The sequence below is a fragment of the Pogoniulus pusillus genome, chromosome 6, assembly GCF_015220805.1.
Source record: "Pogoniulus pusillus isolate bPogPus1 chromosome 6, bPogPus1.pri, whole genome shotgun sequence".
Lineage (NCBI taxonomy): Eukaryota > Metazoa > Chordata > Aves > Piciformes > Lybiidae > Pogoniulus > Pogoniulus pusillus.
In genome coordinates this window covers 28,561,597-28,584,149 of record NC_087269.1, presented here as the reverse complement: position 1 = coordinate 28,584,149, position 22,553 = coordinate 28,561,597, and the positions used below count along the sequence as shown (strand labels likewise).

The 22,553-nt window shown below is 53.0% G+C and overlaps 2 protein-coding genes across 4 annotated transcripts; both read left to right on the top strand.

Moving 5' to 3' along the window:
- The first annotated feature begins 553 nt into the window (after nucleotides 1-553).
- Nucleotides 554-14,352, top strand: LRRC20 (leucine rich repeat containing 20). Of its 3 annotated transcripts, XM_064145659.1 has the most exons (4): nucleotides 554-698; nucleotides 1,399-1,548; nucleotides 5,026-5,193; nucleotides 14,125-14,352. In XM_064145659.1, the coding sequence occupies exons 1-4, from the start codon at nucleotides 617-619 to the stop codon at nucleotides 14,274-14,276; spliced, it is 552 nt and encodes a 183-aa protein (XP_064001729.1). In that variant the 5' UTR covers nucleotides 554-616; the 3' UTR covers nucleotides 14,277-14,352. The 3 variants fall into 3 exon arrangements, with proteins under 3 accessions (XP_064001729.1, XP_064001730.1, XP_064001731.1); XM_064145660.1 differs by lacking the exon at nucleotides 1,399-1,548 and having other exon boundaries at nucleotides 579-698; XM_064145661.1 differs by lacking the exon at nucleotides 5,026-5,193 and having other exon boundaries at nucleotides 579-698.
- Nucleotides 14,353-16,323: 1,971 nt separating this feature from the next.
- NPFFR1 (neuropeptide FF receptor 1) lies at nucleotides 16,324-22,268 on the top strand. The gene is made up of 4 exons (XM_064145658.1): nucleotides 16,324-16,490; nucleotides 19,180-19,476; nucleotides 20,931-21,030; nucleotides 21,379-22,268. Exons 1-4 carry the CDS (start codon nucleotides 16,448-16,450, stop codon nucleotides 22,172-22,174), a joined length of 1,236 nt encoding a protein of 411 aa, XP_064001728.1. The 5' UTR covers nucleotides 16,324-16,447; the 3' UTR covers nucleotides 22,175-22,268.
- Nucleotides 22,269-22,553: the final 285 nt, after the last annotated feature.

The window sequence follows — 22,553 nt, the reverse complement described above, 5'->3', positions numbered from 1 at the left end:
CTGCAGAAGAGGAGGCTCAGGGCTGACCTCATTGCTGTCTCCAGCTCCCTGAAGGGAGGCTGTAGCCAGGTGGGGTTGGTCTCATGTGCCAGGCAAGCAGCCACAGAACAAGGGGACAGAGTCTCAAGTTGTGGCAGGGGAGGTCTAGGCTGGCTGTTAGGAGGAAGTTGTTGTCAGAGAGAGTGACTGGCATTGGAATGGGCTGCCCAGGGAGGTGGTGGAGTTGCTGTGCCTGGAGGTGTTGAAGCAGAGCCTGTCTGAGGCACTTAGTGCCATGGTCTGGTTGACTGGCCAGGGCTGGGTGCTAGGTTGGACTGGATGACCTTGGAGACCTCTTCCATCCTGGTTGATTCTGATTCTATGATCCTTTAGGTCCCTTCCAACTCCAATAATTCTATGCTTCTACAATCCCCCATATCCTAAGTGAAAAGTTGGGAGTCACACAGCTGAAGAGCCACGGCAGCCCTGGCACAGCCTCCCTCTGTCCCTCCCTGGGGAATGCTGATGGCTATTTTTAGCATCCCTCTCCAGAGAGGCCAGAGCAGACAGACGGTTCCCCCTCGCAGCCGTGGATCCCCCTGGCCCAAGCGTGTCCCCGGTGGGACCGGCTGCCCGCATGCAGAGGAGGATGGGTGAGGCGGTGGCCCGGGTGGCCAGGAAGGTGAACGAGACAGTGGAGAACAAAGCAGATTCCCTGGGTAAGCTCAGCGCTGCGGCGTGGCTCCTGCTGGGGGCCTGGAGAAGGATCAGGTGTCTGGGAGCAGGGCTCTGAGTTTCAGTGCTCTGGCTCTTAGCAGAACCAGACCTCCGGCTGTTGGTTACCCCTCTGGGCACTGCACCCAAGGCTCCTGCGCCCCTGGGGATGGCTCTCAGCTCCTCAAAGGCGTCTCAGACACACCAAAGTTTGAGTGGGCTCCCAGCAGGAATCCTGTGGGATACGCCCCAGGGACAAAGTCCTTCTTTGCAAGTAACCACAGGAGCTTGATTTCTCAGGCTGCCTGGTTGGATCTCTGGGTTTCTGCAGTTTCCTTGTTTCTAGCTAACATCCAAGATCCATCAACAGCAGGAGGTGAAAGTGGCTCATTTCCATCCCAGACCTTGGGTATCAACCAGCTTAGGCAGAGGCAGAGCTTCAGTACTCAGCTTCTCAGTGTCCTCCTGAGTGAGCTCTGGGCAGGTTGGAGAGCTGAGTGGAAGAGAACCCCATGAAGTCCAGCAAGGACATGTCTAAAGTCTTGCACCTAGGGAGGAATAGCTCCCTGCACCCGTACAGGTGAGGGGCTGACCTGATGGAAAGCAGCCTCAGAGAAATCACTAAGGGGTGGAAACCGAGATGGAAAGCACTGCTCCATCCCAGCCTGGGTACATCCTGTGGTGCTTTGGTCTCTCTGGGAGCAGATCTGGCCAACTGCAAGCTGATGACCTTCCCTGTTGGCATCTACAAAGCCATGCGGAGCGTCACCGAGGGCATCCACCGCATCTCCCTGGCAAACAACGAGCTGAAGTCTATCACTAGCAGATTCATCGCCACCTTCAGCCAGCTGAGAGGTAAGGGACAGCCCCACAGCTTCACAATAACCACTCCCAAACCCTTTGGGGCCCAGCAAAGGCCCCTCCAGGTTACTGCAGAGGAGACAGCACCAAAGAACCTCCTCATCACAATTCTGGCTCCTCTGTGCACATACTTCATTCCAAGCACTAGGTTCAGCCCCCCAAAATTCACTTTTCTTTACCCTTGCTGAAAAAGGACACTGGTTTTGCACTCCCCCATCTGCCCAAAGCCATACCACCTTTCAGCAGTGCAGGACCTCTCATCATTCTTCAGCTCCCTCCAAGGATGGAGTTGGGGAAGAAAGGGGGCTGGCGAGGCAGCAGTAGTGTTTAAGGCTGCAGATGGCACACTGGCTCACTGCTGGCTAACTAGCTCCACATCATAGGGCCGTCAGTGAGAGTTGCTCATCACTTCCCATTCCCTGCAGATGGGGACAGTGAGAGTTGCTCACTTCCCATTGATGGCAGGAGATGGGGACAGTCATCGGTCCATGGCTGGTGCCACTGGGATACAGCCCCGTGGAGACCAGCAAGTAACAAGCCACAAGACAAGAGGAAATGGCCTCAGGCTAGACCAGGGGGAGATTTAGATGGGACATTAGGGAATATTTATTTCCAGGCTGTTCAGGGCAAAAGTGAAATCTCCACCCTGGAGAAATTTCAAAGCTATGTGGATGTGGTGCTGAGGGAAATGGTTTAGTGGTGACCTGGCAGTGCTGGATTAGTGGTTGGACTGGATAATAGAATCAATCAGGGTTGGACTGCTTGGCTCTCCTGGCTGCAAGTGCACATTGCTGGCTCATGTTGAGCTTCTTGGCCACCAGCACCCCCAAGTTCCTCTCCTCAGGACTGCTCTCCAGCCACTCACTGCCCAGCCTGGATTTGTGCTTGGCATTGCCTCCACCCCAATGCAGGACCTTGCGCTTGTTGAAGCTCCTGAGGCTGGCTTGTGCCCACCTCTGCAGCCTGGTCAGGTCTTAAAGGTCTTTTCCATCTAGAATGATTCTAAGGTTCTGTGGCTAAAAGATGCTAAAAACATGGTCATGTCATACTCCAGTAAGGTGGCTTTGAACACTGGGAACTGCATCAGGGCTTTGCCTGCTTGCAGCAACATCTGGAGCTCTGGCAGGTTTTAAAAGCTTGTATGTTTAAGAAACACCACCACCTGACTCTGGTTCTTCAGATCTGCCTTTTGCAATTTCCTTATGGGTGATAAAATGCTTCTTGTTAAAACAAGAGCAGCTTGATTAGCAGTGACTGAAGAGTCAGCATGTGCCCAGGTGGCCAAGAAAGCCAACAGCATCCTACCTTTCAGACAGTGTGGCCAGCAGGACCAAGGAGGTGAGCATCCCCCTCAACAGGGTACTGGTGACACCACACCTCAGATCCTGCCCTTCACTCCAGGCAGGACAGTGAGGTCCTGGAGCATGTCCAGAGAAGGGCAGCTGTGATGGTTTGGGTGTTACCCACCCACACTTAAGAAAATCACCCAGACTAGACTCAGCTGAGATGGAAATTAGAATGGAGCTTTATATTTACAGCTTAGCACAACATGCAGGCAGCTATACACAAATACATACAGTCATATACAAATTAAAGTAACACAGAAACACAACAGCCCTCCCAGAAATCATAGTCCCACACTTCCACCTCCTTTCCACCCCTCTGCCTTACCCCAGACTTTGCTTTATGTTCAAGGTGAGTTTGGAGAATTGGCCAGGGAGGTTAGGAAGCAGAAGGATTAGATAGCAGGTTAGAAAGAGAAGGAAGGCAGCCAGAGCCAGAGAGCAACTCAACTGTGTTATCTATGTTTGTGTTCTTGTTTTTATCCATCTCAGCAAGCCTATGAGTGCAGTAGCCATTACCACTATTTCCTTTTCACAGCTTATCATCTAATTCTTCTCACCAAAATATTCCAGCTGGCTTCAAATTAGCACAGCAACAAAGCTGGTGAAGGGTCTGGAGCACAAGTCTTATGAGGGAAGTGGGGTTGTTCACCCTGGAGAAAAGGAGACTGAGGAGAGACCTTCTGGCTCTCTAACTCCTTGACAGGAGACTGAAGCCAGGTTGGTTCCAGTGTCTTCTCCCAAAGAATAAGCAACAGGACAAGAAGAATCGGCCTCAAGTAGCATTGAGGGAGGTTTAGGTTGCACATCAGAAGAAACTTCTTCACTGAAGGGGTTCTCAAACACTGCAACAAGCTGCAGAGGGAGGTGGTTGAATCACCAAACCTGAAGGTGTTTAAAAGCCTCAGACACTTGGTGCTGAGTGATATGGTTTAGCACCAGCTTTGGCAGAGAGAGATAACTGCTGTACTGAATGAACTCAAAAGGTCTTGTCCCATCAAAATGATTGTGATTCTTCACTGAAAGGGTGTCTGGGGAGGCTTCTGCTATTGTGCTGAAGCTGGAACATCATCCTTAAAACTCCCTCGGGCTGGAGAAAAGAAACATGTGGAGCAAAAGAAGCTCTGAGGGTTAAAAGGTCTCTTTTTCCCAGCCAGGGCTTTGTTGCAGCAGTGAGAAAAACCACTGTGGTGATGAACATGCTGAGCCTCAGCAGGGCTATTCAAAAGGAAGAGATGCCCCAGGGCTGGGGACAGCCTTGGTCTCTTTTCCCAGCAAGGGATTTGTTGCAGCAGTGAGAAAAAAAAACACTCTGGTGATGAATGTGTTGAGCCTCAGCAGGGCTATTCAAGAGGAAGAGAGGAAGAGATGGCTCAGTGCTGGGGACAGCCCTGGTCTCTTTTCTTAGCAAGGGCTTTGTTGCAGCAGTGAGAAAAACCATTTTAGTGACGAACTTGCTGAGCCTCAGCAGGGCTGTTCAAGAGGAAGAGATGCCCCAGAGCTGGGGACAGCCTTGCACCAGCCTGAAAGAGGCAAGACCTATAAATACCAGGTATTAGCAGGGACAGGTCAGCTTGCAGAGGTATTTATAGAGCAGAAAGCCCTGTGTCACTGGAGAAGGACACTGGGAGAGCTGGATTTGGGTTCCCATTCCCAAGGCTAACAGCCATTTGTGCAGGAATGTGGAGCTGATTTCTGGAGTGGGAAAAAAAAGCATTACAGAGGTATTTTTACCACGCTGGCTATTCCTCAGAAGGGGTTCAGGCACATGAAGATAGAACTTTAAGCCACAACAAATATCCACTGCACCAATTTCACTATGAAATACTGCTTCTTTCTACAGCTTGCAAAATGCTGCCCAGGTTCCATTAGGAAATCCCAAGGAAGCCAGGAAACATCTTGCTCCAAAAAGCCATATTCACAGCAACCAAAAGACCGATGGAGATGAGCAAAACCACCAAAAATCCCAATTTTGGGAGCAGAAATCCCAATCTGGGGAGCTGAAATCCTATTGCTGGGACCTATCACCTCACGGGGGGAGGCAGACTGTAAGCTAAGCTGTGTGTTGGTTTCATATACAGAGCACACTTAAGTCGTTCTTAACTGTGATTATTTATTTTCCCATCAGAGCTCAATCTGTCAGGCAACTACCTGCACCGCCTGCCTGAGGAGGTCACCTCCCTGCTGCACCTCCAGGCCATCAACCTCTCCCGAAACAGATTCCGACGTTTCCCTGAGCCCCTGGCGGCTGTCACCACCCTGGAGACCATCGACCTGGAAGAGAATGAGATCACAGGTGAGAAGGATCTTTGTCGGTGAAGGGAAGAACACCTTTGTGGGTGCCATGGACAGAGGCATTGAGTGCAGCCTCAGCAAGTTTGCTGCCCACACCAAGCTGTGTGGTGTAGCAGACAGGCTGGAGGGCAGGGATCCATTCAGAGGGACCTGCACAGGCTGCAGAGGTGGGCACAAGCCAACCTCAGGAGCTTCAACAAGACCAAGGGCAAGGTCCTGCAGCTGGGTGGAGGCAATGCCAAGCACAAATGCAGGCTGGGCAGTGAGTGTCTGGAGAGCAGCCCTGAGGAGAGGGACTTGGGGGTGCTGCTGGACCAGAAGCTCAACAGGAGCCAGCAGTGTGCAGTTGCAGCCCAGAAAGCCAACCAGATCCTGGGCTGCAGCAGCAGAAGTGTGGCCAGCAGGGCCAGGGAGGTGATTCTCCCCCTCTACTGTGCTCTGCTGAGACCCCACCTGCAGTACTGCATCCAGTTCTGGAGCCCCCATTGCAAGAGGGATGTGGAGATGCTGGAGTGTGTCCAGAGCAGGGCCAGGAGGATGCTGAGAGGGCTGGAGCAGCTCTGCTGTGAGGACAGAGTGAAAGAGTTGGGGCTGTTGAGTCTGCAGAAGAGGAGGCTCCCAGGTGACCTTCTTGTGGCCTTCCAGCATCTGAAGGGGACATCCAAAAAAGCTGGGGAGGGACTTTTGAGGCTGTGAGGGAGTGCCAGGACTAGGGGGAATGGAGCAATGCTGGGGGTGGGAAGATTGAGAGTGGCTGTGAGGAGGAAGTTGTTGAGCCTGAGAGTGGTGAGAGGCTGGAATGAGTTTCCCAGGGAGGAGGTTGAGGCCCCATGGCTGGAGGTGTTTAAGGCCAGGCTGGATGAGGCTGTGTGCAGCCTGCTCTAGGGTAGGGTGTCCCTGCCTGTGGCAAGGGCTTGGAACTAGATTCAGACCTGACTGCAGATATGAGGCCCAAGGATGCTGGGTTGAGATATCTGCTGCCTACCTGAACATTTCTGAGAGCAAATAGGTGCCATAGCACTAAGAAATCCCCTAAAAAGAATGAGATCAAAGGAATGATAGAAGCTACTCATCCCTCAACCCAGCAGCAGGTGGAAACTTTTTGATGCACAAAGCTGAAGCCTTTGGAGTCTCCCAAGAGCTGGGCTCAAAGGACAGCTGCTGCACGTAGACAAAAGGGGACTTGTTTAAAAGCAAGCTTTCAAGAAGGCCAGGCTGGAGCATCCCACAGCCCACACAGATCCCCAGGGAAGCCAACATCAAGTCCACACAATTTTGTCTTTTTTATCTGGGATAGCTTCAGCTGCTGCTGGGAAAGCTGCTCCCTGTAACACAAGTTTTATTAACAGAATCAGCTGTTCCCTCTCTCTGCCTGTAAAAACACAAGAGATTAAACACCACTTCCATGAGGGAAGAGCAAAAAGACATGGGTCTTCCTCATCCCTTTTTTTCCTCTCCCACTGTCCAGACAGAGCTTAGATCCCTCCATCATTTTTTGAGCTGAACTGGACAGCTTCAGCCAGACCTGGTCTCCCAACCAGCATATTTCCCACTCACTCACTCCATCAGAGAAAGGAATAAGCTTTTATTACTGTTTCCTCCCCACTCCAATTCAGAAAGGAAAAGCTGCACCAAGGGTTGTGCCCAAATGGGTTAGCCCTGGGTGGGGAAGGGGTGGCTGGAGAAACACAGCTGTTAGGCTTGGTCACCTCCCACCCAGCTCCCTCCAGCTGCTCGTATCAGACTCAGGAAAAGCACTGACAAGGTAGAAATCAACAGTTTTGAGCTGCTCAAATGTTTTAGGGACATAATGCAGCAATGACCACAATGCTGGCTGGCTGCAGAAATTTCCAAGGTGAGCTTACTTGAGGAATTTTCAGGAAAGGGGAAAGACAGAGAGAGTGGGAAATCAGGAGAGTCACAACCCATTTTGCTAAGGAAGCAGAAGTCTGGGCAATCACAGCTCTTCCCAAATACCTCCCAAGTTCACCTGCACAGCAGATTGCATTTATTATCATAGAATCAACCACGTTGGAAGAGACCTCCAAGCTCATCCAGTCCAACCTAGCACCCAGCCCTATCCAATCAACCAGACCATGGCACTAATTGCCTCAGCCAGGCTTTGCTTCAACACCTCCAGGCACAGCGACTCCACCACCTCCCTGGGCAGCCCATTCCAATGCCAATCACTCTCTCTGACAACAACTTCCTCCTGACATCCAGCCTAGACCTCCCCTGCCACAACTTGAGACTCTGTCCCCTTGTTGTGTTGCTGCTTGCCTGGCAGCAGAGACCAACCCCACCTGGCTACAGCCTCCCTTCAGGGAGTTGTAGACAGCAATGAGGTCAGCCCTGAGCCTCCTCTTCTGCAGGCCAAACACCCCCAGCTCCCTCAGCCTCTCCTCATAGGTATTGCAACCCATTTTGCCAAGGAAGCAGAAGTCTGGACAATCACAGCTCTTCCCAAATACCTCCCAAGTTCACCTGCAATGGAGCTTGCATTTTTATCCATATGGGGTTTTGTACATATTGATTTATCAGTATGCTTTTATTTATCCTCCCACCACTGGGGAATGAAAGTTAAGGAGAGTTCAACAGCTTGAATTTAACTGGCACCAATGTAGCTTGCCCTTAACAACTGAAACAGGATTTGAGACCTTCATACCTTTTTCCACCCAAGAGACCTTAGCCCAGGCTGTAAGAATCACAGAATCAGTCAGGGTTGGAAGGGACCACAAGGATCAGTCCTGCTGGGACCAGCTCAGTGCCCCAACAAGCCTCCTTCTCCTCCTTTGCTTAGGCAGCCCAAGGCACTGCAGTACGTTAGCTTAATTATTATTTTATGCCATTATTGTTCTATGCCATTGTTATCATGGAATCATGGAATCAGTCAGGGTTGGAAGGGACCACAAGGATCAGCCAGTTCCAATCTCCCTGCCATGGGCAGGGACACCCTACCCTAGAGCAGCCTGGCCACAGCCTCAGCCAGCCTGACCTTAAACACCTCCAGCCATGGGGCCTCAACCACCTCCCTGGGAAACCCATTCCAGCCTCTCACCACTCTCATGATCAAAAACTTCTTCCTCATGGCCAGTCTCAATCTCCCCACCTCCAGCTTTGCTCCACTTCCCCTAGTCCTGGCACTCCCTGACAGCCTCAAAAGTCCCTCCCCAGCTTTTTTGGAGGCCTCCTTCAGATCCTGGAAGGCCACAAGAAAGTCACCTGGGAGCCTCCTCTTCTGCAGACTCAACAGCCCCAACTCTTTCAGTCTGTCCTCACAGCAGAGCTGCTCCAGCCCTCTCAGCATCCTCCTGGCCCTTCTCTGGACACACTCCAGCATCTCCACATCCCTCTTGCAATGGGGGCTCCAGAACTGGATGCAGGACTCCAGATGGGGTCTCAGCAGAGCACAGTAGAGAGGGAGAATCACCTCCCTGGCCCTGCTGGCCACACTTCTCCTGCTGCAGCCCAGGCTCTGCTTGGCTTTCTGGGCTGCAAGTGCACACTGCTGGCTCCTGTTGAGCTTCTGGTCCAGCAGCACCCCCACGTCCCTCTCCTCAGGGCTGCTCTCCAGCCAGTGCATTTTCTTTTTTCCTTCCCTCTCCATGCATACAACTCACCCACTAGAGCTGGCTAAGGAGCCTGTTTCAGCAGCAGAGTCACAGGAGAAGCAACAAAATCTCATAGGGAGCAGCTACTATGTTCTGGGAGAAGCTCTTGAGATATGCTATCTCCAGAGGGAGCTGAAATCTCATCCAGATGCTCTTCTCCAACATCAAGCCAGCACACTAAGAACCCACCTCCCTAATGCCAGAGCTGCATTTTGCTGCCTTTTATAGTTTAGGGCCCAGGTTGCCCCACTTAGCCCAGTAAGGAGTTGAGAATCTGCTCCAGATAGAAGACCAGCAGATGAGAGAAGGATATTCTCCAAGTTATAGGTGGGTAGACAGAGGTTGGGGGTGAACTGAGGCTGTCTCAAGCAGTATGAAGCTGGTTTCTGATGCTGTTATGGCCATGTACCATTCCTGGTTCTGCCTGCCCTCTTCTGCCCCATCAGTGATGCTGAGGGAGTTGATTGCAGAGCTGCAAAGCAGATTTCAAAGCACCTCCTGAAAGAGAACTGAGTCACCTAGCACAGTGCATTGAACTGGAGATGGTAGATAATGTTTTCCAGCCAAAGGGAAACAAGAGTAAAAGGAGATTAATTAATGCCAGCCTGGAGTCTGTGGGCTCTGAGAAAGGAGACATTTAGTGCCAGGAGATGCCCTCTTCATCTCAAGTAGCTCCTAACTCTGGAGTGTAATTATCTGCATGTTAATGTCAGTGCTTTTAACTCTTTTGCTGATGATTAGAGTTAGCTCAAATTAGAATTTTCAGCTCCCAAGTCCAGGGGGATTTATTGGTGCCTGAAGCTTCAGTTTCTCTTTCCTTTATTCCTGGATCAGTGGTTTAATGCAAAAAGGGTGAAACAACATTGGGGACCACAAGAAAGGCTGACAAAGTCACTACTGGGTTGATTTTTGTCCTTCTGAGAGCCGGAGAAGCACTCCTAATTTGGGCTAGCAGCATGGAAAATGCATCTCTGTTAACAGCTGCAGAGGAGCCAGCCCCTGGGCTTCCACCAGGAGGTTTGCAGGAGGCTGGCAGGAGCTGGTGGCCACTAAAGGCTGCGAGTCATGCTAAAAGCTGACTGGCAAATGGCTCTGTTGAGCTGAGCAGGGTCCTTCCTGATTCAGGCTGCTGTGGCTTCAAGACCCTCAGGGCTGTTAGGGTCCATTAACCCCAGCTCCTCAGATGCCTCATCAGACATGAAAATCTGTCTCCTCAGATGCCTCCTGATACCCTGGCAGCTGTTTCATCTGGAGGAACTGAGCTTTCCACTCGTTATCAGATCCTCGGTTGAGAGAATTGCTCTTTGCTGCTTTAATTATGAAAAAGCTTCTTTTTATTCCTTCCTTTTGTTTTTCCTGGCTTCACTGGCAAAGCCAGCATGGATAATTCAGGCTGAAATGTGACTGCCTGATCCTTTGGGTTGCTTCTAGAAGAGTCTGTGACTTCCATGACATGTCCCTCTAGGTGTAGACTGCACTGCTTATCTCTTTGTGCTGCCAGCGAGTCACTGCTCCTCACCTGGACACAGCTGCAGAGCTGAACTCTTCTCACCCTGGGCAAGGCTTGGTCCCTAAAATACTCTTCCTTAGCTCCCTAGGAAGTGTAAGCCAGGGGGGTTTCATGACTATGCATAGCCTTAGGAGATCATTACACAGGAAGATCTACCAAAAAGGAGTCACTTTTGTGCATCGAGGCTGAGGGGTGGGGAATAAAATGTAAAATGACAGAGGGGAGGGAGTGGCAGTGACAAACCCACCACAGACAGCAGCATGAACAAAAACCCACGGGAAGCTCAGCCTGGTGAGAGGCCTGCTGTTCAGAATCATAGAATCATAGAATCAAGCAGGTTGGAAGAGACCTCCAAGCTCAGCCAGTCCAACCTAGCACCCAGCCCTGGCCAATCAACCAGACCATGGCACTAAGTGCCTCAGCCAGGCTTGGCTTCAACACCTCCAGGCACAGCAACTCCACCACCTCCCTGGGCAGCCCATTCCAATGCCAATCACTCTCTCTGCCAACAACTTCCTCCTAACAGCCAGCTCAGACCTCCCACAGCACAACTTCAGACTCTGTCCCCTTCTTCTGTTGCTGCTTGCCTGGCACAAGAGACCAACCCCACCTGGCTACAGCCTCCCTGCAGGGAGTTGCAGACAGCAATGAGCTCAGCCCTGAGCCTCCTCTTCTGCAGGCTGCACACCCCCAGCTCCCTCAGCCTCTCCTCACAGGGCTGTGCTCCAGGACCCTCACCACCTTCATTGCCCTTCTCTGGACACCTTCCAGCACCTCAACATCTCTCTTGAATTGAGCAGCCCAGAACTGGACACAGCACTCAAGCTGTGGCCTGAGCAGTGCTGAGTACAGGAGCAGAAGAACCTCCCTTGTCCTTCTGGCCACACTCTTCCTGAGCCAGCCCAGGATGCCATTGGCTCTGCTGCCCACCTGGGCACACTGCTGCCTCATCTTCAGCTGCTATTTACCAGCACTCCCAGGTCCCTCTCTGCCTGGCTGCTTTCCAGCCACTGTGTCCTCATCCTGTAGTGCTGCTTGGGGTTGTTGTGGCCAAAGTGCAGAACCCTGCACTTGGCCTTGTTCAGTCTCATCCCATTGGCCTCTGCCCACCCATCCAGCCTGGCAAGGTCCCTCTGCAGGGCTCTCCTACCCTCCAACAGCTCCACACCTGCTCCTAGCTTGGTGTCATCTGCAAACTTAGTGATGCTGGACTCAATCACCTTGTCCAGATCATCAAGATGTTTTCTTTGGAAGAGACCTCAGGGGTCATTGAGCCCAACCATTAACCCCAATGCTGCCAACTCACCACTAAACCATGTCCCTCAGCACCACATCTCCAGAAAAAAAAGAGGAAAAGTAATATGAGTCTTGTAGAACCATGAGCATGGCAGAAAACAGCACTGCTTTCTGGAGGGCAAAGCAAGAAGCCATAGAGGTGTTGGGAGGCTTTTCATGCTTTCATGGTTTAAAATCACAGCATCATCTGCCCAGCTGTAAGTGTATGACCACAACTCTGCTCCAAATACTGTCAGAAGAAATCAGAGCTGGGGATAGTAAAAGTGTGTTTGGTTTTTGGTTTTTTTTTTTTGGGGGGGGGGGATCATTTTGGTGGCCAAATTAAAACAAAACTGTTTTTGGTAAGCTCAGGCAGGTGGGTTTGTCAAGCCCAAAATAGTGTGATTTGCAACAAAAAGCTAAATCTGTCATCTTTTAGTGGTCTTAATGGTTAGGCTTTCTCATCAGTCTCACAGACTCATCTTGGTTGGGAAAGACCAACCAAGCCCCAACTATCATCTAACTACCGAGCCTGATGCTAAACCATGTCCCTCAGCACCACATCTCTGTGTCTTTTAGACACCTCCAAGTTTGGTGACTCAACCACCTCCCTGGGAAGCCTGTTCTAGGGTCTGGGAAGCCTGTTCTAGGGTTTGAGAACCCTTGCAGTGAAGAAGTTTCTTCTGCTGTCCAACCTAAAACTCCCCTGGTGCAACTTGAGGCCGTTTCTTTTCGTTCCTCTGCTCCTGGTGGTGTCACATTGGGACCATTCAGCAGCCTTGTGCTGTTTTCCAATGTAAATGTTTTCCTTTAGAAATCCTTCCTGGAGGAAAACATCTGAATTCATGGAAATTGCAACAGAGGAGGCATGCCCATTGGTGGCTAAGAGCCATCTGGCAGCCTGTCCAACAAGGGCAAAGAGCATGTGCTCTCTCATTGCTCTGGTGAGGAGGGCTCCTGGGCATTGCAACACTGGGAATAAAACAAGGGGATCACAGGCTCACAGGATGTCAGGAGTTGGAAGGGACCCAAGGAGATCAGTCCAACCCCCCTGCCAGAGCAGGACCTCACAGGATCACAGGATATTGGGGGTTGGAAGGGATCCAAAGAGATCATCAAATCCAACCCCCCTGCCAGAGCAGGACCTCACAGGCTCACAGGATGTTAGGGGTTGGAAGGGACCCAAGGAGATCATCGAGTCCAACCCCCCCTGCCAGAGCAGGACCACACAATCTAACACAGAGCACAGAGGAACACATCCAGACAAGCCTGGAAAGTCTCCAGGGAAGAAGACCTCACAACCTCTCTGGGGAGCCTGTTCTGTGATCTGGGACCCTTACAGTAAAGAAGTTCCCCCTTGTGTTGAGGCAGAACCTCTTTTGCTGCAGCTTATACCCATTGCTCCTTGTCCCATCCCAGGGAGCAGTGAGCAGAGCCTGTCCCCCCTCTGTGTCCCTCCCCTGCCCCGAGCAGCCCTCAGGTGTTTATATACACTTATCAAATCCCCTCTAAGTCTTCTCTTCTCCAGACTAAGCAGCCCCAGGTCCCTTAGCCTCTCCTCATCAGGCAGTGCCCTCCAGTCCCCTCATCATCCTTGTATCCCTCTGCTGGACTCTCTCCAGCAGATCCCTGTCCCTCTTAAAAGGGGGAGCCCAAAACTGAATGCAGTACTCAAGATGAGATCTCGCCAGGGCCTTTGAATTCCAGTATACACTCCAGCAGGGGTTTGGTAGTACTGGGAGAACTGGAGGGCAGTGTCTCTCACACTGTTTGCACATTGCCAAGACATCTTCTTCAGTAGTTGTATTATATAATCTGCTGTGATGATGATGATGATGATGATGATGATGATGATGATGATGATGAGGGGCAGGAGTGAGGTTTGCCCTGGGCTGCCCATCAAGCCATGGTTTTCAACCCTTTTTGCTGTTATGAATTCCCCAGCAGCAAATGTTAGGAGGGAAAAAGGGAGGAAAAGGGGAAAGGGGAAAGGAGGGAGAGAGGAAGGGCAGAACTACAGAATCATAGAATTGTTTAGGTTAGAAAAGACCTCTAACATCATTGAGTGCAGCTCTCAACCTACCACCACCATGGCCATTAAACCATGTCCCAGAGCTGCAGAGTGTAAGAAAGTCTCTCCTCAGCCTCCTCTTCCCCAGCCTAAACAACCCCAGTTCCCAAGCTGCTCCTCACAACCCTTTGCCAGCTTTATTGCCCTTCTCTGGGCACACTCCAGCACCTCAACATCTTTCTTGTAGTGAGGACACTGGAATGGGCTGCCCGGGGATGTGGTGGAGTCGCCATCCCTGGGGCAGTTCAAGGCAAGGTTGGACGTGGCACTTGGTGCCATGGTCTAGCCTTGAGCTCTGTGGTAAAGGGTTGGACTTGATGATCTGTGAGGTCTCTTCCAACCCTGATGATACTGTGATACTGTGATACTGTGAGGGGCCCCAAACTGACCCCAGTGTTTGAAGCTCAAGCTGCCCAGTGCCGAGTGGAGGGATGGATGCTCACCCTTGGGTGCTCTCTTTTGCAGAGGTGCCAGTGGAGAAGCTGGCCACCATGACAGCACTGAGGAGCCTCAACCTCCAGGCAAACCCCGTCGCTCCCGAGCTGCGGCTGCTCGTCCGACCCCTTGTCCCCTTCGACCTGCTGCTGTCACCAGAGAAGCCCATCCCCAAAGCCTGAGAGGCTCTTGGGGTGCCGGGGCGAGCTCTGCTGAGGGATGGCTACCTCTGAGAGTGGTTTGGCTTGGGGCAGCCTCTGCTGTGCTGCTGTCTTTGGCCCAAACGTGCAGTGATGCATCCAGTCCCTTTACTTTTTTTCCCTAATAAAAAGCAAGCAGCAGAATTCCTCTGCAAAGGGATGGCTCCACCAGCCCCTGAGCCGGGGAATCATCGCATGGGGAGGAAGCAGAGCTGCCATGCTTGGGTAAAAGTGTGGGAGCTGGATGCTCAGCTGCATTCCACCTGCCTGGGCCCTGCAGGGGAGCTTGAAGAAAGAAGGCAGAGGGACCTAGACAGGCTGGATGGGTGGGCAGAAGCCAATGGGATGAGACTGAACAAGGCCAAGTGCAGGGTTCTACACTCTGGCTGCAGCAACCCCAAGCAGCACTACAGGCTGGGGACAGAGTGGCTGAGAGCAGCCAGGAGGAAAGGGACCTGGGGGTGCTGGTAGATAGCAGCTGAAGATGAGGCAGCAGTGTGCCCAGGTGGGCAGGAGAGCCAATGGCATCCTGGCCTGGCTCAGGAAGTGCAGCCAGTAGGATAAGGGAGGTTCTTCTGCCCCTGTACTCAGCACTGCTCAGGCCACAGCTTGAGTGCTGTGTCCAGTTCTGGGCTGCTCAATTCAAGAGAGATGTTGAGGTACTGGAAGGTGTCCAGAGAAGGACACTGAAGCTGGTGAGGGGCCTGGAGCACAGCCCTGTGAGGAGAGGCTGAGGGAGCTGGGGGTGTGCATCATCCAGGCTTTGCTTCAACACCTCCAGATACAGCAACTCCACCACCTCCCTGGGCAGCTCATTCCAATGCCAATCACTCTCTCTGACAACAACTTCCTCCTAACAGCCAGCCTACACCTCCCCTGGCACAACCTGAGACTGTGTCCCCTTCTTCTCTTGCTGCTTGCCTGGCAGAAGAGACCAACCCCACCTGGCTACAGCCTCCCTTCAGGGAGTTGTAGGCAGCAGTGAGGTCAGCCCTGAGCCTCCTCTTCTCCAAGCCAAACACCCCCAGCTCCCTCAGCCTCTCCTCACAGGGCTGTGCTCCAGGCCCCTCACCACCTTCCTTGCCCTTCTCTGGACACATTCCAGTACCTCAACATTTCTCTTGAATTGAGGAGCCCAGAACTGGACACAGCACTCAAGGTGTGGCCTGAGCAGTGCTGAGTACAGGGGCAGAAGAACCTCCCTTGTCCTGCTGGCCACACTGTTCCTGAGCCAGCCCAGGATGCCATTGGCTCTCTTGGCCATGGATGTCCCCAGAAGCATTCACCCACTTCCTGGATGCTGTGGGTCTGGAATACCTGTTGCTTTCTCTTTCAGGCTGGAGAGCTCAGGATGGGGGCCAAGGAAGGATGCTGGCTTCTTGGTGGCAGGGAGGCCACTAGTGGGTGTGCTGGTGCCCCTCGGCAGCTGCCTGCCTGCAGAACGAGTCCTGGGAGAAACCGCAGGCGTTATCTCCAACTGCCTTGGTTAAACACCTCCTGTGTTTGCTCCTTCGTGGTGTGGGCTGGCTGGGGGCTGCCAGAATTTGTTGATCCTGGAAATATTTGACTTCTAGATTTGCCCAAGCCCTACTTTGGGAAAAGATCATGGTGAAAGGGGGACTGCTGATGTTGGCACGGGTGGAGGAGCTGAAGCCAGAGCCACTTTGGCCTCGGACCAGCACCCCTAAGGACCGTGCTGCTTTCCTCCAACGCCTCGGGGGGGAATGTGTGTCCTCGCCACTTGTACTGGGGCTCTCGGCAGGTCTGCGCACACGGGACGGGCAGGAGCACTGCTGGGGACACCAGCCATCAGCCAGCAAGTGCCGGCATCGGTGCGTGGACCTTAGGGGTGACAAGGAGTATGCAGAGCCCTACCCTCCCCAGAGACCACACCCACTCCGGCTCTGCCCTTGCCTCCCGTGGGTTGTTCCTCCCCCACACCCCCCGTGCAGCCTCGGTACCCCGGTATCCATGGCGATGGGAGGATGTGTTCCCCCCCCCACCCCGTCATCCCCCTCCTCCTCACCGCTGCAGCCGCCAAGCAGCCGCAACCAGCGCGGCAGCACCGCTATAGCGGCACCGGGGCTTAGCCCTGTGCTGGGGGGCACCGGGGGAGGACCGGGGACGAACTCCCCCCGCACGCCTCCCCCCTCATGCCAGCGATGCAGTCCCTGGAGCCAGCCCGGGCTAGCGGAGGTGAGTACCAAGACCTGATTTATTTCATTTCACCCTCAAATAAAGGCGTTCAGCTCCCCCCCCTCGGACCCCTATTCCACCAGCCCAGCCTCACCCTGAGGTGGCTTCCCACAGCCAGGCAAGGTGGACTCCCATCTCCTTGTCATCCACATCTGGTCCCCCACTGTCCACTCGTCACCGCAGCCGAGACGTACCGAAGATGCCTCGCTCCATCCATTCACCCACCCGGCACTGACCCAGGCACTCGGCAGCCCCTTCTTTTCCTTTCCTCCTTGAAACCGCCTGGAATTCTTCATCCTCAGGACACCCACCTCCCACTAATGCCGCAAGATGTTGCAGCCCAAAGTCCGCCAAAGTTTCGGGTTTAATAACGCAGGGTTTGGGCAATCTCATGAGAGCCTTTGTTACCACTTCTGCTAACGCAGCCAGTTCGTGTGAGCGGACCTGATGCCAAGCGGCTGGAGCATCGTATCCCAGCAGCTCCGAGCTTTCTTGCCTCTTCCAGAGGCTCCTTCTCCGGTGTTGGCTCTGCGAACCCTCCCCAACAGCTTTCTGAAGCCCTGCTGGGAATGTGTGGGCCGAATCCTGCACCCAGGACAGGGCTGTAGCCTCGGGGAAGCTGGTGGTCCCAGCACCTGGAAAGAACAGCTCAGCTGAGCGTTTTAGCTGAGAACATCCCCCCGACTCTGTGCTGGGGGGGGGCGACACTGCCGCCCACCACCAGGTGGCTTTGCAGTGCTTTCTCCAAGCAGGGCTGACCCACAGGCAGTTAAGCGGAGCCTTAAAGACAGAAATTGCCTTTTCTTGCCTTCAACCTGCAGCTTGGCTTTGACCAGAGTAAGTCCTGTCACCACTGCGGGCATTCTCCCGTATCCCTGCTAGCATAAAGGCAGGAGAATCCTGACTGCTGCTCAGACCTGCTACCCTCACTAAATCGCTGGTGACAAAATGCCACCTCCGCCTCCATCAGGAGCTCTTAGGCTCTCAGGTATCATAACTGCATCTAATTATTGCTTCAGAGCTAAGAGGAGGGAAAGGTCTCCTCTTCACAAACCCATCTCCCTCAGGTCCTGTAGCTTTGTTGGGCTGAAGAAGATTTTAGGGCATGCAAAACAGCAAAGGAGAAGCAGCAGCAGACACCCAGGAGCTGGGATGCTCCCAGACTGGCCATGCCAGGGATCACACAGGTACAGCTCCCACACAGCTGGAGCATGGTGATGTCAAATTGTGGATTTGTCTTGCTTGCTTCATCCTTAAAACCAAATTCCACGAGGACAGGAGGTCTTCTGGGCTCCTTTAATTCCTCACAGAAATCATGACAGGAATAAGAATGCTATAAAGTAACAATGGTATGGAACAATATTGGAGGCATAAAACAATAATTGTGTATAATAACAACTGTATATAATATTAATAATGGTATGAAATGATAATACAGGTCACAACATGAATAGGTGAGGGGTCAGCAACTGATGTCATTTACCTGGACCTGAGCAAGGCCTTTGGCACTGTTCCACACCACATCCTGGTCTCCAAGCTGGTGGCACATGGGTTTGATGGGTGGAGCACTGATGGATAAAGAACTGGATTGATGGACACACCCAAAGAGTGGCTGTCAATGACTATGTGGCAAAGTAGAGGCCAGTGACAAGCAAAGTCCCTCAAGGATCAGTCCTGGGAACAGTCTTGTTCAACATCTATGTCAGTGCCATGGACAGAGGCTGGGCAGGGAGTGGCTGTAGAGCAGCCCTGAGGAGAGGGACTTGGGGGTGCTGCTGGGTGAGAAGCTCAACAGGAGCCAGCAGTGTGCACTTGCAGCCCAGAAAGCCAAGCAGAGCCTGGGCTGCATCAAGAGAAGTGTGGCCAGCAGGGCCAGGGAGGTGATTCTCCCCCTCTGCTGTGCTCTGCTGAGACCCCACCTGCAGTACTGCATCCAGTTCTGGAGCCCCCATTGCAAAAGGGATGTGGAGATGCTGGAGTGTGTCCAGAGAAGGGCCAGGAGGATGCTGAGAGGGCTGGAGCAGCTCTGCTGTGAGGACAGACTTGGAAGAGTTGGGGCTGTTGAGTCTGCAGAAGAGGAGGCTCCCAGGTGACTTTCTTGTGGCCTTCCAGGATCTGAAGGAGGCCTCCAAAAAAGCTGGGGAGGGACTTTTTAGGCTGTGAGGGAGTGCCAGGACTAGGGGGAATGAAGCAAAGCTGGAGGTGGGGAGACTGAGGCTGGCCATGAGGAAGAAGTTGTTGAGCATGAGAGTGGTGAGAGGCTGGAATGGGTTGCCCAGGGAGGTGGTTGAGGCCCCACAGCTGGAGGTGTTTAAGGCCAGGCTGGCTGAGGCTGTGTGCAGCCTGCTCTAGGGTAGGGTGTCCCTGCCTGTGGCAAGGGTGTTGGAACTGGCTGATCCTTGTGGTCCCTTCCAACCCTGACTGATTCCATGATTCCATGATAACAATGGCATAGAACAATAATGGCATAAAATAATAATTGAGCCAACGTACTGCAGTGCCTTGGGCTGCCTAACCCGAGGAGGATAAGGAGGCTTGTTGGGGCACTGAGCTGGTCCCAGCAGGACACATCCAGGCCAGGCTGGGCACTGACATAAATATGAAACCTCACCTCTGAGGGCATTCAGAAGCAAAGAGAATAATCACTTTATCTTCTCCCAACTCTGTTCTCCTGCCTTCCCTTCTCCAGGTCCTTCCAACAGCAGCTGGCCCAATTCCACTACAAGTGAGAACAGTCTCCTGAGGGAGAACTACACCTTCTCAGCTTACTACCAGCACTCCTCCCCTGTGGCTGCCATGTTCATCTTGGCTTACACCTTCATCTTCCTCATGTGCATGATCGGCAACTTCCTGGTGTGTTTCATCGTGGTGAAGAACCGCCAGATGCGCACAGTCACCAACATGTTCATCCTCAACCTGGCCATCAGTGACCTGCTGGTGGGCATCTTCTGCATGCCCACCACCTTGGTGGACAACCTCATCACAGGTGAGTAGGGTAGCGGAGAGGCAAGATGCAAGGTGGGCAGAGAAGGAAGTGGGGAGCATCACCCACCTTCTGCCCTCCATACATGAGGCCATCCCATGGGTACTGAGGATGAGGAGGGCAGGTGGTGGCCACTCAACCACATCTGATGGAAGGTATCAGTTCATTCAAAACTAGTATTTGGGGAGGGGAAAGGGAGGGTAAATCCTTTTTCAATCGAGGTTTTGGACATTCTAGGCAAAATGAGTATGATCTTAATGCTGCATTTACATATTAATTTGAAGTTCAGCCATTCCCCACCAAACAGCACTGGGAAAAACTCTCCTTCTTTCATTGATCTTCTCCCATGCTGGCTCAGCTCTGCCCATTGACCTTCCAGAAGATAAAAGACAACATTGACGTGGTTGGCAGAGCTTAGGTGTGGTGGTAGCTGAGGTGGGGGGCAGAGTCTGTATTATTTATTTATTATGGGGTGTAGTTTATTTATTGCCCTCCCTCAGCACTGGAGTCAAGAAAGAGGGTGAAAGTCCTTCTGACTGAGGAGCCCAAAGTTGATAACATCTCAAGCCCTGCATAAAAATAGGAGAAATTACAACCACCATGCTACTTGAGTGTCTAATATTACAAATTTGGGGGCTTTTCCTCAAGCATCTGTGCTGCTAAAGGCCATCTTAGAATCACAGAAGCATAGAATCAACCAGGTTGGAAGAGACCTCCACACTCAGCCAGTCCAACCTATCCCCCAGCCCTATCCAGTCAACCAGACCATGGCACTAAGTGCCTCAGCCAGGCTTTGCTTCAACACCTCCAGGCACGGTGACTCCACCACCTCCCTGGGCAGCCCATTCCAATGCCAATCACTCTCTCTGACAACAACTTCCTCCTAACAGCCAGCCTATACTTTCCCCGGCACAACCTGAGACTGTGTCCCCTTGCTCTGTTGCTGGTTGCCTGGGAGAAGAGGCCAACCCCCACCTGGCTACAATGTCCCTTCAGGTAGTTGTAGACAGCAATGAGGTCACCCCTGAGCCTCCTCTTCTCCAGCCTAAACACCCCCAGCTCCCTCAGTCTCTCCTCATAGGGTTTATGTTCCAGGCCCCTCACCAGCTTCCTTGCCCTTCTCTGGACACCTTCCAGCACCTCAACATCTCTCTTGAATTGAGGAGCCCAGAACTGGACACAGCACTCAAGGTGTGGCCTGACCAGTGCTGAGTACAGGGGAAGAATAACCTCCCTTGTCCTACTGGCCACACTGTTTGTGATGCAGGCCAGGGTGCCATTGGCGCTCTTGGCCACCTGGGCACACTGCTGCCTAATCTTCATATAAGCCAGAAATGCAGACACTCTTAGGAGCCCCCTCAAACCAACAACATGGTAGATGGAGACATCTAGAGGAAGCTGCTGATGGACCCAGCCGAGCAAAAAGCACCTCCAATCTCCATGGTGTCTCCTTGCAGGTTGGCCCTTTGACAATGTCATGTGCAAAATGAGCGGCTTGGTGCAGGGCATGTCCGTCTCTGCCTCCGTTTTCACGCTGGTGGCCATCGCCATGGAGAGGTACAGTGGTGTGGGGATGAATGGATGTGGGGACAAAGCCTTCTCCATCATGTTCACTTGTCCTGTGTGGTGTTCCATCATGAGGAAATCTCCTAGGGGCATCATGAGCATGACCCATCTCTCCAGGAGGATCACTGACCTGTCCATAGAGCATCCCAGCAAGGTGCCCTTTGCCACCCCAGGCTGCAAACATCAAAGCAGGAGAGACCCCAACCTATCTCTGCCACGAAAAGTCTTATGTAAAAAGCAACCCACCCTACTCTCCCTTCCCACCCTTGGGTCCTGGTCACCCTCCCTCTCCAGAGATGTCCCACCAGGTGCTTGAAGCTAGGTTCTGCTTCCCTACAGGTTTCGATGCATTGTCCACCCCTTCCGGCAGAAGCTGACATTGAAGAAAGCCCTGGTGACCATCACTATCATCTGGGTGCTGGCCCTGCTCATCATGTGCCCTGCTGCCATCACCCTGACTGTCACCAAGGAGGAGCACCACTTCATGGTAGACACCTACAACAACTCCTACCCCCTCTACTCCTGTTGGGAAGCCTGGCCTGAGACAGGGATGAGGAAGATATACACCACTGTCCTCTTCTCCCACATCTACGTGGCCCCCCTCGCCCTCATTGTCATCATGTATGCCCGCATTGCCTTCAAGCTCTTCAAGTCAGCAGCACCTGCCCGTGGTCCAGAGGAGCAGGAGGGGAGGAAAGTCTCCCGGAGGAAGGCCAAGGTCATCAACATGCTCATCATTGTCGCGCTCTTCTTTACCCTGTCCTGGCTGCCCCTATGGACATTGATGCTGCTGATGGACTACGGACAGCTGAGTGAGGGCCAGCTCCACCTGGTCACTGTCTACGTCTTCCCCTTTGCTCACTGGCTGGCCTTCTTTAACAGCAGTGCCAACCCCATCATCTATGGCTACTTCAACGAGAACTTCAGGCGGGGCTTTCAGGAGGCCTTCAGGGCCCCTTTCTGCTCACCCCACCACCACCGCCAGCCCTACGCCCCCAGGAGCCATGGCCGCAGCATCCTCTTCGCCACCCGCAACCGCGTCTTTGCCCAGGCCCGGACCAGCGACTCTCCACCCGCTTCCGAGTCGGGGCTGCTGGCCCCACGCCACACCAGTGTCCACGCGTGGGATGGCTGAGCTGCCGCTGTCGCGAGCGGCCACCTCGACGTGGGCTTGTGGGATGGGGAAGGGGGAAGGGTTTGCCATGAGGCACTCAAATAAAGGCTTGGACAGGTGTACTTTGTGCTGCTAAAACATTGGCTGAATGGCCAAGCCCAGGCTGGTGGCGAACGGAGCTAACTCCAGTCGGTGACCAGTCACAGGCGGTGTCCCCAGGGCTCAGTGCTGGGGCCAGCTCTCTTAAGCATCTTTATCAATGATCTGGAGGAGGGGATGGAGGCAGCCTCAAGTTAAGTTTGCAGATAACACCAAGTTGGGTGAAATTGCTTGGGGGGTAGGAAGGCTCTACAGAAGGATCTGGCCAAATCCAACAGGATGAGGTTCAACAAGGCCAAGT

Excerpts from the sequence above, each read along its gene's own strand:
- LRRC20 (XM_064145659.1), top strand. The coding sequence starts at position 617 with ATGCAGAGGAGGATGGGTGAGGCGGTGGCCCGGGTGGCCAGGAAGGTG. Across the intron at positions 699-1,398 it reads GAACAAAGCAGATTCCCTGG|ATCTGGCCAACTGCAAGCTG; the intron begins GTAAGCTCAGCG and ends CTCTGGGAGCAG. Across the intron at positions 1,549-5,025 it reads CACCTTCAGCCAGCTGAGAG|AGCTCAATCTGTCAGGCAAC; the intron begins GTAAGGGACAGC and ends TTTTCCCATCAG.
- NPFFR1 (XM_064145658.1), top strand. The coding sequence starts at position 16,448 with ATGCCAGCGATGCAGTCCCTGGAGCCAGCCCGGGCTAGCGGAG. Across the intron at positions 19,477-20,930 it reads GGTGGACAACCTCATCACAG|GTTGGCCCTTTGACAATGTC; the intron begins GTGAGTAGGGTA and ends GTCTCCTTGCAG. Across the intron at positions 21,031-21,378 it reads GTGGCCATCGCCATGGAGAG|GTTTCGATGCATTGTCCACC; the intron begins GTACAGTGGTGT and ends GCTTCCCTACAG.